The following is an 18,008-nucleotide window of genomic DNA, read 5'->3' as shown; positions in this document are numbered from 1 at the left end:
AGCCTTATTCCAAGAGCAACTTTCTTCAAATTCATGCTCTAGATGGCTAAAAGACTATTTTTTCTAGATTATTATTTGAAGCATCGTTCTCACTGAAAGATGTTTAATGTCCATTTTCAACTTAAAGCTAAATTTAGATACTTCCCTCATTGATCATTGATCAGCTCAGATTTCACTTTACCAAAGAGGACATTCCTCATGGGATATCATTTATATATGTGTGTGTGTGTGTGTGTGTGTGTGTGTGTGTGCATGTGTGTTTGCTTATTCTGTAGTTGTCTATTCCATTCTCAAAATAATAGTGTTATTAATCAGAAGATTTAGTCTGATTTATTTATATGTTTTGGTGGAAATAGTATTGGCAACTGTTTGAACAAACCTTTATTTTAAATAATAACACCTAATCTATTCCACAATATTCTGATTGTCCTTCAAAAGTCATTGTAATTTAATTTGATTTTGCTTGAGTGTTTTAATACTTTGATAACTTGTTTGTTTTCTCTCAGATTCCAAAAGATCAGAAAGGAGATGCTATCTTCAAACGACTCCAAGTTCCACCCCACCTCTTTCATCCTTCAGGGTGTCCCAGGCCTTGAAGAGATACACATTTGGATCGGGTTTCCCTTTTGCTTTGTATATTTGATTGCCATTGTGGGGAATTCCATTATCTTGCTTGTGATAAAGATTGAACACAGTCTACACCAGCCAATGTTTTACTTCTTGGCTATGCTGGCCTCCATTGACCTAGGTCTGTCCACATCCACTATTCCTAAGATGCTGGGCATATTTTGGTTTAATTTAACAGAGATTGACTTTGGGGGTTGTGTAACACAGATGTTCTTCATCCACATATTCACTGCCATGGAGACTGTTGTGTTGGTTGCCATGGCCTTCGATCGCTATATTGCCATTTGCAACCCTCTGCAGTATAGTCTAATTCTCACTAACAGAACCATCAGTTTTATCCTTGTGGTGGTGTTTGGTGTTAATTTCATTTTGATTATCCCGTTGGTGTTTCTCGTCTTGAGGCTCCCCTTCTGTGGTCACCGGATCATTGCGCACACATACTGTGAACACATGGGAATTGCTCGGCTGGCCTGTGCCAATATAAAGGCAAACATGATCTTCGGACTGATCCTTATATCAATGGCTCTCATCGATGTGGTTCTGATTGCCATCTCCTATGTGAGAATACTCCGTGCTGTCTTCTGCCTTCCTTCTCGGGAGGCCAGAGTCAAGGCACTGAATACATGTGGTTCCCATATCTGCATCATCCTTGTCTTCTTCACTCCAGCTTTTTTCTCCTTCATGACCCACCGGTTTGGTGAGAAAGTTCCCATATACATTCATATTCTCCTGGCCAATCTATATGTGGTTGTTCCTCCAGCCCTCAATCCTGTTATATACGGTGTGAGGACCAAACAGATTTGGGAACAAGTTTCAACTATCTTTTTGAGAAAAAGGAGAACTGATTTAAATGAGAGCTATGCCACCTAATCCAGGAAAAAGGTATTGTGTTTTTCAGCTACAGAATTTTGCATCAGACTAGTCTTTGAACTTAGCTTTATCACATTTATGATATAGCAAAACGTCCAGTTCAGAGTTTGTAATGTGAATAACAATGAAGCAACCATTGAGAAAATGTATAGAATACCCAAGGTTTTAGAAATTATTTAAAGAGCTTGTTGAATTCACTTTCCTTCTTAAACTCCATAGAATAGGTTTTATAGACAGCACTACATGGGATAAAATGTTTCTTTTCCTTTTTAAATAGTTAACTCTGTTGATCAGTAACCAACACAATCAACATTTTTTATTTATTTATTTTCACTTTATCTGAGAGAGAGGAAAAGAAAGATTTTATATCCACTAGTCAATTCCCAAGTATATACAATATCTACAGCTAGGCCAGGCCAACACCTAAAACATGGAATTCCATTCAGGTTTCCCATACAAGTCACAAGGACTCAAGTATTTGTAAATATGTCTTGTATATGCAATACTCACACACACACATACACACACACACAAGAGGAAAGCATGGGAGGCGGGGGAGAGATGGAATAGAAGCAGGGAGACAGCAATTGATAACTTCAGACATGCATCAGCATGGTAGGGAATTGATGGTGCTCAGGAATGGGCATTCTCAGAAGGACAAATTCACATAGATGAGCACTAAATTCTCAGAGATCAAATCTAATCTTGTAGAAAGTAATTACTCTCAAATTCACAAACTTTAGTTATCTGTATCCTACCTACTTGGTATATTTCTTGCCAATGGCTTATGTTTTATCTTGATGCTCACATAATAGATGCTTAACAATTGTGTTCCTAACACTTTCAAACATTTAGATGTAACATGCACATAATAAACTGAGTTTGATGGGTTTGTCTAAATGTATAATTATAAGTGATACAAAGTCTGGCACTTTGTAATATCTTCTTTAAATTCCCCAAATCTTCTAGTGAGTTGGACTAAACCGTATGTCCTCAAACTCAAGGCACTCTATTCATGTTCTCTCTTTTAGAGCTTTCCCCTTTAGGACATGCCCCAATTCCTGCCTGCCTTCATGTAGTCGAATAGATGCATTTAAGAGCTCCAGGTCTATGTCATCATCCAAGTGCCTTTTGGCTGCTCCCGTTTCTACAGCAGAATAGTAAAAGAGTAGGTTCATACCATTGAGAGATACAGTATTTACTTCATTGTCTTGTATGAGTTTGGGTTCCCAAAAGGATGCTCTGGGGTGATTTGAATTGTTCATGTTATAAAATATCTGTCAAAGAATACTCACTCAGGTCCACTTCCCAGGACTAAAACTAAACCTTTCCAGAATTGGAGAAACATTTTTCTGCCAAGGGGCATTTGGATATTTAAAAGATCATTCATGGGCCATCCAAATCTATCAATTTAACCTACTGAAATTCAAGCTCATTTACAACACAATGTGATGACATACACAGCCTAGAAAACAGTACCATTAAAAACAAACAGTTCTGAAATGACTGAGATATTCATATAGAAAACATGATCTTTACTTCTCAACAGGAACTAAAAACAATTCCAATGTGACATAGACCAAATATAAAGGTAAAGTAATGATAAAAAAAAAAAAACATTGAAGGTAATATAGGAGGATAGCTTCACGGAATAACTAGGTACTTTAATGGGATACAATGAGTACTCAGTGTAATGGGAAATTCTAATTATTTGAACTTTGTTAGATAGCTTGCATTCATAGTTAATGAAAAGGTAATCCACTTGGCTGGAAAATATTTGGGTGGGCAAGTATCTAAGAGTTGATAGGCTGATATAAAGTAATTTTCACAACCTTGTTTAAAAAAAAAGATAGACAATCCAATTGGAATGAAAAAGGCACAACCTTACAATTAGGGGAATGTATATTAAACAGCACTATAATGTTTCCTGCCAGCATGATAGCACCAAATAAACAAATACCCTCTCACAAACAAATACATGAACAGAAACAATAATGCTGGTAAGATGGGAGTGATTGGAATGCCCAGATATTATTAACAAACAAATAAAGGGTACATGATTTTGGAAAACTTGATTGGCACTTTCTACAAAGGCTAAAATTATACCTTTTCTTTCCCATGGAAATAATATTCATAGAAATTATTTATTGTAAATGTCTCCCAAACAATGTATATAGAAACATTCAAGGAGCTGGTGCAGTGGCATATCCGGCTAATCCTCTACCTGCAGCACTAGCATCCCACTTGGGTTTGAGTCTGAGTTCCAGCTATTCTACAGCCAGTCCAATTCCCTGCCTATGGCCTGGGAAGGCAATGGATGATGGCTCAGGTCCTTTGGCTTCTGCACGCATGTTGGAGACAAGGAAGAAGCTCCCGGCTTTTGTCTTAGATCAGCTCAGCCCTGGCCATTATGATCATCTGGCGAGTGAAGCAGCAGATGGAAGCTGTTGTTTCCAGAGTCACTCCTCTACTCTTCTATCCATGTGCCAATTTAACACTATTTCGAATACTTTATCATAAAATGTTAAATGTTGATGTCTGGTACAGCTAAAACATCAGCTCTAGAAGTTCAGACTAAGAGAATGCAGATTCCAGATTCTAGGTTATATGACAGCTAAGAAAGCCAATCAAAGAGCAAATAAAATGATCAGTGGGAGAAAAACTGGAAACACTTTTGGGCCTTTACTGACATTGGCCGACAGATGCATGGATGATGGAATTAGGAAGGAGAGATAAGGAATAGATAAAGCACAGGTAGTGGTTAAAATGTTTCACTTCTTGATCCTGGATCTTATTCTTACAGCTCTAGCAGTTATTCAAGGCAGGAATTTGGCTCCCAACCTTGTTCCTCAATCCCAGCCTTTAGAGTTGAAAGGATTTTATCCTTTTCCCCCTCTGAGATTCAAATACTTCACGCAAAGTTTGTAAGACATGATGTATGAGTAGCCTGAACTGCCAGAATATGTTACTAAATTACACCTTATAGACAGACTCCACTTCTGAGAAATCAGCCTGCAAATGATCACATTGTGTATTTGAAAGCTAAGGATAGAAGAATGAGAAGAACAATTGTAATCCTCATGAGAAAAACCTATGAATATAGATCAAGAATATGTCTCTTTGATCAGAGATTTTACTAACAAGGGGAGCCACCAAAGAAATCTGTGCGATAATTATTTTATATGTAATATGTCATATATTATATGCATACTACTGACATCATCATTTATTATAAATGCATTATGAATATTTACATAGATAATTTGATAATATGAAAATGAAACAAGAGAGAATATGCATGCATTATGTAGCCATACAGACACACAGCAGAAATGCATTGTACACTTTCCAGAAACTATGTGCAACTTTTTGATGCTGAAGGCACTAAGTTATTACTACTTTTCACTGTGATGCAATGAAATAAAGAGAACACGACTGGCTTCTAAAAAGCTTGAAAATGCACTGTTACAATAATCTGTAAGGACTCGGGAGGAGAGCTTTCTCTGGTCCTTACTTAATTCCAACTTTGGATCCCCACCCTCTCTTGCAATGACCATTAGGGTCACTCCGGAGCTCTACCCCCCACCCAAAAAATTAGATTAGATACACAGAGACTAATAAGGAAAGCTTAGAACCTGACAGAAAACAGTCAGCTTGGACTCACATATACCTGCTTACTGGAAATGCATGTTGTGAAGAGACAAAAAAACTTTGTATTAAAATGAACTTACTTTTTAATTCCATTTTATGTGAATTTTTGAGCTATTTCTATAACCCCACTCCTTCCCTCTACCTGTTACATAAAAATTAAGATGTCCAATAATTGATTTAATCCCTTTTTTGAATCTACATATTTCTACAGATATTCCCCAAACATGCCTAAATATAATATTAAATTTCTTTTCACACATTTTCTGAGAACACCGTCATTTCATCACTGTGCGTGTAGCTCCCATTGTTTCAGCAAATAAGGAGCCCCATTTTTTCTAAACTGTAAGTGCATTCCTGTGTTGTGGGATGGGGGCATGGCTATTGCCACTGTGCGAGAGTATTTAGTACTTCACATGATCATCAGAACTTGGAATTCTCAAGGCGGCTTGAAACCATCCTAAAACTTTAAACTTTTTTTATTACTGTAAGCAGAACAAACTTCATGTGTTTCATATGCACAATTCTGGGTTAACCAAATATATTAATGCTACCTCATACATATATTTACCATTCATATAATTTTCCTAATGGTGTGCCTATTCAAATACCTTTGCCATTTTTCAGAGTTACTTCTTTATTATTGATTTATAAGTGTATTCATAGATACATATATATGCATTTTATGTTTCTATAGGCAAAATTTTGAATAAACTCTTTATAAATATAAATGCCATACCCAATTTCTATTATTTTCTTTATCCTCTAATTTTTATTTTAATGGCTATGGCTCCTTCTCTATGTGCACAGGGGGAAATTACAGACTTACTAAGTAGGACTGTAGTGTGCATAATATGAGTGTCTGTCTGTAAAGCATATTTAGTAATGTGTCTTTGTAAATCATGAATTTATGGTAGATTGATAGCATCATGCTATATTAAGACAAGCTCTTGCTAATATACTAACATAGGAATCCTAGCAGTCACTGAAATGAATTCACTTCAAAAATCACAGTGCTATTCTACATTCTGCTCAATTCTGAAATTCCCTAGAAAAAGAAAATTACTACAATTTGGAGGCAAATTATTTGCCTTAAATTACTATCTCTTATCAAGAATTACATTTGCCTAAATCACTTAACTTTCTCAAACATCCACATATTCATTACAAAAGCAGAAACAGTAGGCTATATTTAATGAAACTATCTTTGAGGATCCAGCAATATAAAAATAAAAGTAGTTGTTTTTTTAACTATTATTATCTTATTTTGATGACCTTTACATGGTTGCTTAGGGTGCAAAGGGTCAAGGGCTGTAGCAAAGTGTGTAAGACCATTGATTCCACATTCTCTTTTTTCCTTCCTGTATCTGCGAGAAGGAGGGCGATGAAGGGAAAAGCCCCACTCAGCTTCTCAACCATCCCAGGGTTCTTGATGTGGGGCATGCTCTGAGGGCACTGCTCAAGTGGTTTGATAGTTCAGCAGTTCTGAATTGCTGCCAATTTCACATCCCAAGCATGATGAAATCTCTCCTGAACCCGCTGGCCAACATAGTTCATCTTAGAGTCTCTGTTTGCCCAGATTTTCACTGCCAACATGTGGCTGAGGTAGTTGATCAATTTGTTCCATCCTCTGTCCTCTGTTGTGGTACCAGGTGTCCGCTGCAGACTCCAATGGACTACCATATCCTCCATGTGCGCCTGAATATGCTGTCCACTGTTCTGTCTGAGTCTCTGAGAGGCTCAGCTTTGACACATGCACTCCACAGTCAGACCATAGAACCCTGCATACTCTTCATGGTTGGGGTTCGAGTTCAGCAGTTCAGTTGGAGAGATCCCCAAAGAAACTTCGTCATAGGTAATCCCAGTCCTGATTCTTGTGTGTGCATGCCAGTACAGGGCCTGGTACAGTCTGTTGCCCCAATCAGCTTATGCACACACTGGTGGTTGCAATTGCTGGGTCAGTTCTGTTTCCAGCCCTGTCTTCTACACAAACCAACGGGTGTTGCATCCTAGCCCAATCCTGCCCACCACACACTTGGTCCTCACACAAACAAGTGAGAGCTACAGCGTAGTCAGAGTGACCCACAATAACCCCCACTAGACCTGCCCCCTGCCCTGGTTCCCATGCCAGCCAATATGTACAGCAGACTGATTCATTCTGTCCCACATCTCATTCAGCTTTCATACATGGCAATGGGCATTGAAGCCTAGTTCAACCTAACCAGCTCTACTATCCAGCCCACAAACGTGCCAGTGGGTGCCACTCTGTCTAGCCATGCCTGCCCCAGTTCTGGTTCTCGTGTTTACCAGTCTGAGTGGCAACCCAAGAGAGGTGCCCACAATTTCCCTACTCCCGGATCTTGCACTCTCCAGGTGGTTCTGCAGTTTAATTGGATAGAATTAGCCCCCAGTGCCAGCATCTGCCAGCTGATGCTACAGCAAAGCCCAACCAACCCACACCCACTCTGACTTGTGCTTGAGCCAGTAGGAACAGTCAACCCAGCCTGGCTTTTACCTGATCCAGTTCATATGAAGCCAACAGGTATTGTAGACCTGCCCGGTCTGGTCTATGCCCGTCCCAACTCATGTTCTACAGTAGGAGTGGTGGTCTAGCAGAGTGCCATGCAACCCTCCCTACCAGCTTTGCTCACTCCTCACCCCCCTGGTTCTCATGTGTTCTGGTTGGGTGCTGCAGCCATGTCTGGCATGGCCTGCCTTGCCTCAGCATTTGCCAGTGGGTGCTGTAGTCTGGCCTGGTCCAGCCCATCCCCAATTCCAGCTCACATTGGTGGGGGCTACAGCCTAACCCAGCCTAGCTCAGGTGGCCTCAATCTTGGCCCTCATGTTGGCTTGTGATGTGACACAACATGTCCTGACTCACACTCTATTCTGGTGCTTGGATTCATCAGCAGAAGATGTGAACTGGCCCAGCTGGGTCTGCCCCTGATCTGCGCCAAATGTATGCCAGAAGGCTCAATTGCCTGGCCTGGTCTTGGCTGCTCTCTATCGTGTTTCTTCCTCTCACTTACAGGGACTGTTTATTTAATGAAACTGTCTTTGAGGATTCAGCAATATAAGTGAAAGTGCTTGTTAAGGTAGATTTTTTGTACAAACTCCAATATTCTCATTATTACCTTTCAAAGCACAAGCTTCAACTGGCAGATAAATGACATTATTAGTTGCAACATTCCCTTCTGCCATCTTACTTTCTACTGGGTTAGATATAAGTCTAAAGTTATCAATGGACAAAGCATGAATTCTAAGAAGAATCTTTCACCTTCTATTTGGCTAATGATCTCTCTTCAGAAAAATTCTCATCACTCTCTCCCGAATCTGCTTGGTCCTGACACCATAGATTACAGGATTAAGGGCTGGAGGAACAACAACATAGAGGTTGGCCAAGAAAATGTGAATATATTGAGGAATGTTGTGGCCAAAACGGTGTGTCAAGAAAGAGAAAAATGCTGGTGTGAAAAAAGCTAAGATAACCCCAATGTGGGATCCACAGGTATTGAGAGCTTTGAATCGAGCCTCCCAGGAAGGCAAGCAGAAGACAGAATAGAGGATCCTAACATAGGAAAGAATAATAAGGAGTACATCTAATAATAACAGAGAAATGTTGCCCAGCCCAAACAAAATGTTGACTTTGATACTGGCACAAGCCAACCGAGCAATTCCCATGTGCTCACAGTAGGTATGAGGGATGACACGATGCCCACAGAAGGGCAGCCTGAGTAGAAGAAACACCAGTGGGACAACCATATACAGGCTCCTCAGGATAGCAATGCCTGCAATGAGGGCAATGAGTTTGCTGGTGAGGATCATGGTATACCGAAGAGGCTTACAGATGGCAACGTAGCGGTCAAAGGCCATGGCAACCAACACAATGCTCTCCATGACAGTGAAGAAGTGGATAAAGAACATCTGAGAAAGGCACCCTCCAAAAGATATATCCCTGAGATGGAACCAGAAGATACCCAGCATTTTGGGTATGGTGGCTGTGGACAAACCCAAGTCGATGGAATCCAGCATGGCCAGGAAGTAGTACATGGGCTCATGGAGACTACGCTCAGTCTGTATCACAAATAAGACAGCAGTATTTCCCAGGAGAGCAAGAAGATAAACAAAGAAAAATGGGAATCCAATCCAAATGTGCATGTCTTCCAAGCCTGGGATGCCCAGCAGTAGGAATGAAGAAGGATAGGGTGAGGTGTCATTAGGCATAGACATTCTTTCTACCAAAACAGGACTGTAGCTAATGATTTCCCATGAGTGATAGTTGTTCCACTTCTTCTTCAGTCCAGATTCCTGGTCAAAAAAAAAAAAGATGACATTTTAATTTTCCATTGTTTCTACTCCTAAGGAAGGTAGGATGTTTTTCTCGGCTTCTCCTAGAGATTGCATAGTATCATACAGCATCAGGAACAGAAGCAGATTACTAACCTAACAAGAATGCATTTGAAGTCGTGGGAGTAGAAAAATGTCAACTGCCTAAAAGGAGTTCAAACTTTGCAAGGTAGTTGGAAATAAAAGGGGGCAATCAAGTTCATTGTGTACAGCAGTGTTACACTTATTTTTGTTTAACATACATGATCATTTCCATGGTATGTGTAAGCTCAAATCTTTTTCATTTGGAAACATAAAATCCCTAGAATATGGTACTAGGATTCTGTTTGGTTTTAGTTATATGGGTGTTTGTCAGTACTAGATCATTTTGAGAATAGAAGAAAAATTTTATTCATTCATATACATGAAAAAGGTCTGCCACACAGCCTTATTTTTACTTAAATTTTTATTTGTATAAAGTGAATAAATTTCATGTATTTCATATATACAAATTTAGCAGCATAGAAATAATTTCTGCCCTACTCTCCCTCTTGCCTGCAGTACCACCCTCCCTCGTCCTCTCCTTTTCTTCTCTTTCTGACTTTTGCAATGACATGCTTTCAGTTTATTTTATAATCACAGGCTTACCCCTCCACTACGTAAGCATTTAACAAATAATACGTTGAGGAAAGAACTGTTCCTCAAGAGAGACAAAAACTGTAAATGATAATCAGATTTTAAGATGTCAGTTATGCTCATAAGTTCACTTTCACAAGCCTATTATGAGTAACAAATTTGAAAGATAAATTGATAAAATTTTGAGTAACAAAAATGAGAGATAAATTGATAATTTTGAAAATTCTCTCGGAAGAAAGCAAAACTGAGCTGCTAGAGCTGGGAAGGAAACAAGGTTCTCAATTTGCAGTGTAAAACTGTCAGAGAGAGGGCTATAGTTCTCCAGTCTTGCATTACTGGGGAATACAGAAGCAGTAGCGAGGTCTTTTCACAATTTATTCCATAAAATAATTGAAGTTGTTCAGGTACTATCATCAACCAACCAATCTGAATTTAAATTTTAATAAAAAGCAGAATGACTACTTAGTAAGGAAAATAGTGTCCTAAGTATGGAATTTAAAACTTTATTGCAATGTTATTAAAGTATTCAGAGTATGCATAGAGGAGAATCAAGAAAAACTCCAAAGAGGAAGTTACACTTATGCTAATACAAAGAAGTCATTCAGACAAAGAAATTTTATTCCCAATGAAATAAAGAACAGAGACAAAATGAGAGAGAGAGAAAGATTAAGCTCAGAGACCAGTCAAAATGCAAAAAGAATCAGCACTCCTCTCCATGATCTTAAGAGATAGAGTGCATTGATGACCACACTATCATTCTGTCCTATTCTTGGTTTAGCTTTATTATCTATTCTTGGGTATAGTTCTTGACAGCAAACAAATTACTGCTTGCCCTCTTTTTGTTCATACATGTGTATATCTATCTATAATTATCTATCTATCTATCTATCTATCATCTATCTATCATCTCAGGTCAGAAATAGTAGCTAAACTGATGTAAAATATAGTGATGCAATTCTTTCCTCATCAGCTTTTACAATCTAGCTTTACAGTGAGACATTGTGTAGTCACAGGTATAAGTGGGCATAGGTATAAGTGTAGCCTCAAGAGATGGCAAATATGATGCATTTTCTGTTTATGTTCCCTACATACTCTCACTCTTCATCTCCCTGTACCAGCCTGTCAGCAGCTTTTTCTCCATCCCTCCTGCAACTTTTAACATCTTGATCATGATTAACTTACCTTGGTTTCAATTCTCTGAGAAATATCTCTTAGCACATTCTTGGAGCACATTATTTATTAGGTTGCATAGAACGTATTTATGTGTTTTTTTTTTTCCTAGCTTTGCTTCCCTCTGGGATGGAGAACATCCAATCTTGTCAATATGCCCTGGAGAATTTCTATCTCTTTTTCTTTATAAAGACAAAGGGGACAAGTGTTTACCCAGGTTCTATTGCTTTCCCCAGGTTTTCTGTTCCTTTTCTGACACTAATAGATTGTGATTTCTCATCTCCAAATTAAATTGTTAAAATCTTGATAACCACTTGGGATTTTGTATTTATCCTCTGCTCTCATCTTCAGTTCTTCTCAGTCTTTCTTCACTAATTGTGTTCTTTTGCACAAACTATCTTTCATTATAATAAAATTTTCAAGTTTCCCATTTAAAAACGGCTTGGTACAGTTTTCCCATGGACTCAGCTTTCAGTTATCTGCTTCTTCGTTTCCATTCATTTTTAATTCATTCAATCCAAGCCTTCTAGGGGTCATCTAGTAGCCATCTTATCCTCTCTTGGAATACAAAACATCATACTAATTCTCAAATTTCCCAGTTTTATTAAAGTATAATGACAAATAAAATATTACATATTTGAGCCTTACAACATGAAGTTATAGTATGTACAGACATCATGAAATTAAGAACATGTAATATTTACTTTCATCAATTTTGTAATAACCTAATTATCACTAACTATGCCCCCATGTCATACGATAGAGCTACAAAACTTATTCACATAGACTAATGGGCATTTTTACATTCTTCAAAGATATTTCACATGTGTGCTCTGGCTGTCGTGATTCTTCTCCCTGTTTACAAATTTGACTAACGTTATCTGTATAAGTAAGCTCATGCAATGCTGTTTTTCCATGGATAGACTGTTTTACCCAGCATCTTTCTTCTAGGTTCATCTATGGTGTCAGAAACACCAATTTTGCTTTTGTCTTTAAGACTGAAAAGTATTCCATTGCATACAAGTATTCCATCTTATTTGTTGATTTGTTGATGGAAACTAGGCTGCCTCTGGATCTTGGTTATTATCAATAATACATCAATGAAAATATGAGTTGCATGTATCTTTTTTATATACTAACACAATTTAATTTGAAGACACCATGCCCTGACAGATTGATGGATCATATTGTACGTTCATTTCTGTCTGTTTGAATAACCTTCCTACTGCCATCCGCAGTAGCTGTACTGATTTATATTCTCACCAAGAGTAAATGATGATCCCAGTTTCTTTACATTCTTTCCAATACTTGCTTTCTTTTTTCTTTTTGATTGTAGTCATTTTATCAGGCATATAGTGATGTCTTCAGGTGGTTTTAACTTGCATTTCCTTGATAATTAATGGTGCAGAGCATTTTGTAATACACTTATTAGATATTTGCATGTCTTCCTTTGAGAAATTCAGATTCTTTACTCACTTTTTTGAAATATTTATGTTTCCATTTGAAAGGCAGTTACAGAGAGAGAGGGAGAGTCAGCTGAACCAAGATAAAGCCAGGATCCAGGAATTTGTCTGGTTATCCCAGGTTGGTGGCAGGGACCCAAGCACTTGAACCATCTCCCTTTGCTTTTCCTGATCATTACCACAGAGCTGGATCAGAGAGGCCCAGACATGAACTGATGCCTATATGGGATTCCAATATTGTGTATAGAAGCTTTATAATCTATGTCCCAATGCCAGCTCTCTCTGCCCATTTTTAAATCCGGTTATCTGTTTTCTCACAATTGACTTGAGTTCCTTGTATTTAGTTCTCATTCTCTTGCCAGATTCTGGTTTGAAAATATTTTCTACTCTTGTAGGTTGCACATTTACTCTATTGTTTATTGTACAGAAGTTTGCTTGTTTTTAGTTTGATGTAACTCCATTTCTGTTTATGCTTTTTTTTCTCTTGTTGTGTGTTTGTTGTTGTTGTTATAGCAAAAAAAAATATCATTGCCAAAACCAATGTCAAAAATCTTCTTGCCAGTGCTATCATTTGCAACAAATTGGACCCAGCTGGAAACCATTATAATAAGTTAGTCTCCAAAAGACAAAAATATGTTCTCTCTGACTATAATAACTAGCACACAAAACACACACACAAACTATAAACTCTACAAGAAATATTAGCGTATTGGGAAATAATGGATGTATAAAGCATGTGTCTTCACTTCCAAATAATAGGATGATTCTCAATCCATGTAAATCTATGTCAAGAGGAAAAACAAATTAATTATATGTCTGAGAATATATATATATATATATATGAATATTATTGCTTTTCTTCTTGGAGTTTTACAGTTTTTTATCAATATTTTAAATTTTCATTGAAGAAAACTTTATGTAAATAAATTTTCAACTTGGAAATAGTACATTTCTAGATAAAGTCACCAAAAAGATTTTAACAATAGACAATTTGTAATATTTGTGGGGCTAGAAATATTAAAGAAACTTAATATATAAATTTAAAAATCTGAAGAAATATCCATGAAAATGTATGTCGCTATTTAGTTCTCCAAATACATTAGGAAAAAAACATAACCAATCTCACACATGATTTTTCAGATGAAAGGAAAAGGGGAACCCTTTTTTATACAGTACAATTCATTTTATGAGACTTGTACAACTTTGACATAGAAAACCAAAAAGCATGGTATAAGAAAGTAAGATTATTTTTATGAATGTACGTACAAAAATCCTAATCGAAGCATTGGTAAGCTGAATCTAGCAGCATTTTTAAGTATGTGTACATGCTGAATATGTCGGTTTTATCCCATGAACACAAATTTGGCTTAATTCATGATCATTCAAGATTCAGCACAGAGGAGAAATTAAGTTCCAAAGCAGTATCTCTATATGTTTGCAAAAAAAAATGCTTGATAAAACAATGCTGTTACATTAAAAACATGAAAATTAGAAAAAAAGGTGGATCTTATTTTCACTGGTACAGAGTTCCTAGAATAACTGAAGCAATCATCAAGAATGAACAATATTTTTCTTCCCAAAACACTGCAAATAAGCCAACCACATTAACTTTATTTACTCAAAATTGAATTGAGGATCCTAGTGACTGCAAAAAACCAAAAATGAATAAAAAGAACTATTGAGTATGAGAGTTTGAAAGAACAAATAATGCTGTCATTTTCACATTAGAGATAATTGTTCATGTAATTTTAAAATTAGCCAACAAATTATAAATAAGAATGATCTCTATATGCAGAAATCAATGCTAAAAAATCAACTATACATTCATATAGCTGTAACAAATACATAATATAAATATTTTAAAATAATGTAGACAAAATTATGAAAATACCAAAGCCTATGAATAGACTCAGAGGAAGCATACAGCATTCTGCACAGGGCAGGGGCTGCAGCACAGCAAGTGAAGCCATTGTCTGGACCTCAATATCTCATATCACAGTGTCCACAATTGTGTTCCACCTCTACTTCCAATTTGGCTTCCTGCTAATGCATATTCCAGGAGGCACTAGATTATAGCCCAATATTTGAATTCTTGGCACCCTTACGAAAGCCTTAGATGGAGTTCCTGGCTCCTGGACTCTCTCTTTTTCCTTCCCTTCCTCTTTCTATCATGTGGGAGATCACCCCTGGATCTCTGCCTGCTTGTCCTATGTGGGATGTCATAGGCACATGGCACACCGTGTCTCTGGGGAAACCCTCTGATAATGATCTTGGGTAATTGAGAACTCAACCTGACCTGTTCACTGGTCATTCAGGCCAGAATGGTGGGCTGCACCCCAGTATCTCTTCTCTGTCCCTGGATGTGCTGGGACTTCCTTAATAAGCAACGATGAGAAGTTGGTGTAGTCCCACGTTGCCTGCCAGCCACACATGGTGTGTGTGACCTTCAGCTAACCACAAGTTCACATGTGGTGAACTTGACCTACAGCATCCCTGCCAGCCATGTGTGTTCTATGTGATCTGTTACGTGACTGGAGAGTTCTGAGAGATAGACATGCCTTCTAGCCCATGGCAGTGTCTTTGTTGGGTGGGTAGATTATTGGGAGATGCTCTTCTGCCCTTCTCTAACCTTCTCTTAGTCTTTACAAGTTTGTGCTTGTCTCCGTGGTCTGTGCTGAAGAACATTGTCGCCTCACCCAATTGGTGGCTTCAGAGGCCTGCCAGACAGGAAACCCCCAAGACTATCAATTCCAAACAAATAAATAAAAGCTTTTTGAAAATAATATTAAAGTTTTAATAAAACTAAGAAAATTGCATTGTGGCCACTTGGTGAGTGAACCCAAAGGATCAAAGATCTTTCTCTCTGTCTCTCTGCTCTGTTAGTATGTTTTTCTGATAAAATAAGGAAACCTTTAAAAAAAAAAGAAAGTCTCAACATGGTAAAAATGTCAAATGTATTAATAAATTCAATAAAATGTATTTCTCTATTGATCAAAATTTGGAAGGGAAAAAAATGTGACTTCTAGGACAGATATAGTGGCATAGCACACTGGTGTTCCACCTGCAGTGCTGATATCCCATATTGGGCACTGGTTTGTGTCCTAGATGTTCCATTTCTGATCTAGCTCCCTGTTTATGTGTCTAGGAAACCAGTGGAGGATGGGCCAAATCCTTGGGCTCCTGAACCCAAATGAGTAAACCAGTGGATGGAAGATTCTTTCTCTCTCTCTCTCTCTCTCTCTGACACAGTAAGCCTGCCCTTTAAATAAAAACAAATTAATATTTTTTAAAATGTGAATCCTGAAGGAACACATAGAGTGTAAGTGCAACAGTCCTTAGATGAAACTGCTTCACTGAATAGTTGTGGGTTTCATAGTGGCATCTCACTCTGAAGCCAGCCTGCTGCTCTGCAAATTTTTGTTCAAAGAATTAGGCTCCTCCAGGATAAGCTTGCAAATGCCCTGAAAGCAATATGAACTCTGGCTTTGGAGTCCAAGACACCCAGAACTCACACCTCCTTCCACTTCTGCTGCTGCCTGGAAGTTCACAGGGCTCCAACCTGTTTCACACATGTCCTTCCTCCTCTCTTTTGTCTCTTGGTTCCTGACTCAGCCTCTTCATTTATTCAATTCCATTCCTTCGGGTTTTTTCCTTTCCTAATTTATTTTAAAATGAGGTAAATGTAACTTATTTTAAAATAAGGTAAATATAAGTTTCTTGAACTCTAGGGTAGGTATAATGTCTTCTTGGAGCTCATGCCTCTGAAGAAACTTAATCCATGAGAGCTGGTAGTGGTACCCTAAGCATTCAAAAATTCCCTCTACTCTGAAAAAATTTTATCTGGCAGATTAAGTTCAGATGAAGAGCTAACATCTCAGAGTAAGATTCTCAAAACCAGGGGCTGGCATTGTAGCTCAACAGGCTGATCCTCTGCCTGTAAGGGCTGGCATTCCATACGGGCACCTGTTCTAATCCTAGCTCCTTCACTTCTGATCCAGCTCCTTGCCTGTGGACTGCAAAAGCAGTGGAAAATGGTCCAGGTCCTTGGCCCCCAGCATCCACATGGGAGACTCAGAAGGGGTTCCTGGTTTCAAATCAGCTCAGCTCTAGCTGTTGCAGCCATTTTGAGAGCAAGAATAAAGGGATAAAGATTGAACAGCACTGCAAAAACATGAAGCTGACTTACACATACAAACATTTGCAGGTTTTTAGAGTGTTGACTGAAAATGAACAATGATATCAAGTTGTAATCCAGTGACATCCATGTGAATACATTATCAGAACAGTTCTGATCTGAACCTCCATCTGAACCTCCTGTCTGTCTCCCTTAGCACAAGGTGTTCTTGCCTGACCTTTATCAAAAGGAATTCACTGAATAGTTTAAATGAAGTTCAAAATAAATGCAAAAAAATCGTATTTGCTAATGTATATGCAGTCATATAAATCCCACTTCAAATCTCAATGATTAATATATGAGTTCCTTCTCTGAAAAACACAACATTTTCTCAGTAAGATTTTGCTGTTATTTCGCATTTTATCATTATAATATTATAATAAAGAACATCATAACTTTATTATAATATTATAATAAAGAACATATAACTTATATCATTATATATTATAATAAAGAACATCGTAACATCATAACATCATTAATCCATTCAGTGACATGGTTTTGGCAGTATCTATCAAAAGCAAGTAAGTGAAAACTACAAGAACTTGAGTGAGTTTATTGAACATGTGGCAGATGTGTGTACATACACACACAGATAATATAAACATATCCTTAATACAAATACGTATACAAGATCCCTGTACTTGGAGATTGACTCAATGGCCACAGGACACAAAGGCAATTAGGGCTGGAGTCACAGGATTGCTCCACTTAAGAAAAAGATCATTTTCCTACCCAAGTGTCTGCCTCTCTGTCCCAGGGTAGCCTTTGGACACATGGGAGGCAAAAGGAAACACTCCCAAAAGGCACAGTCGTGGCGGATCTAGGGTTATAACTAACCAAAGTATACCTAGAGAAAACAAGAGTTCCTGTGTCAGCAGAAGTAAACCCCATGTGTCAACTCCTCTGTGAGTGAGTCTGGGTAGAGTGTGCTGAGGGGTGGCTATACCAAGATTTTTTTTTTTCAAAAGACAAGAGACCTATCTATCTCCAGTCTAAATTAGGCTTTTCATTCCTGGGTCAGTACTGTTGAAATAGGAAGGATAGTAGAGGCTGTATTTGGTCTCAGGTTGGAAGGTACTTTGACAGCCTAT

General features: G+C 38.0%; 2 protein-coding genes across 2 annotated transcripts; one reads left to right on the top strand and one right to left on the bottom strand.

Annotated features, from left to right (window-relative positions):
* The first annotated feature begins 528 nt into the window (after positions 1-528).
* LOC121145267 (olfactory receptor 52E4-like) lies at positions 529-1,497 on the top strand. The gene has a single exon (XM_040963997.1). The coding sequence runs from the start codon at positions 529-531 to the stop codon at positions 1,495-1,497; it is 969 nt and encodes a 322-aa protein (XP_040819931.1).
* Positions 1,498-8,417: 6,920 nt separating this feature from the next.
* On the bottom strand, positions 8,418-9,382 carry LOC121145386 (olfactory receptor 52E8). The gene has a single exon (XM_040964183.1). It carries the CDS (start codon positions 9,373-9,375, stop codon positions 8,434-8,436), a length of 942 nt encoding a protein of 313 aa, XP_040820117.1. The 5' UTR covers positions 9,376-9,382; the 3' UTR covers positions 8,418-8,433.
* Between the last annotated feature and the right edge of the window lie 8,626 nt (positions 9,383-18,008).

This window comes from Ochotona curzoniae, unplaced genomic scaffold (assembly GCF_017591425.1).
Source record: "Ochotona curzoniae isolate NIBS_2020 unplaced genomic scaffold, NIBS_Ocur_1.0 scaffold_3223, whole genome shotgun sequence".
Lineage (NCBI taxonomy): Eukaryota > Metazoa > Chordata > Mammalia > Lagomorpha > Ochotonidae > Ochotona > Ochotona curzoniae.
This window is presented reverse-complemented; position numbering and strand designations above follow the sequence as displayed.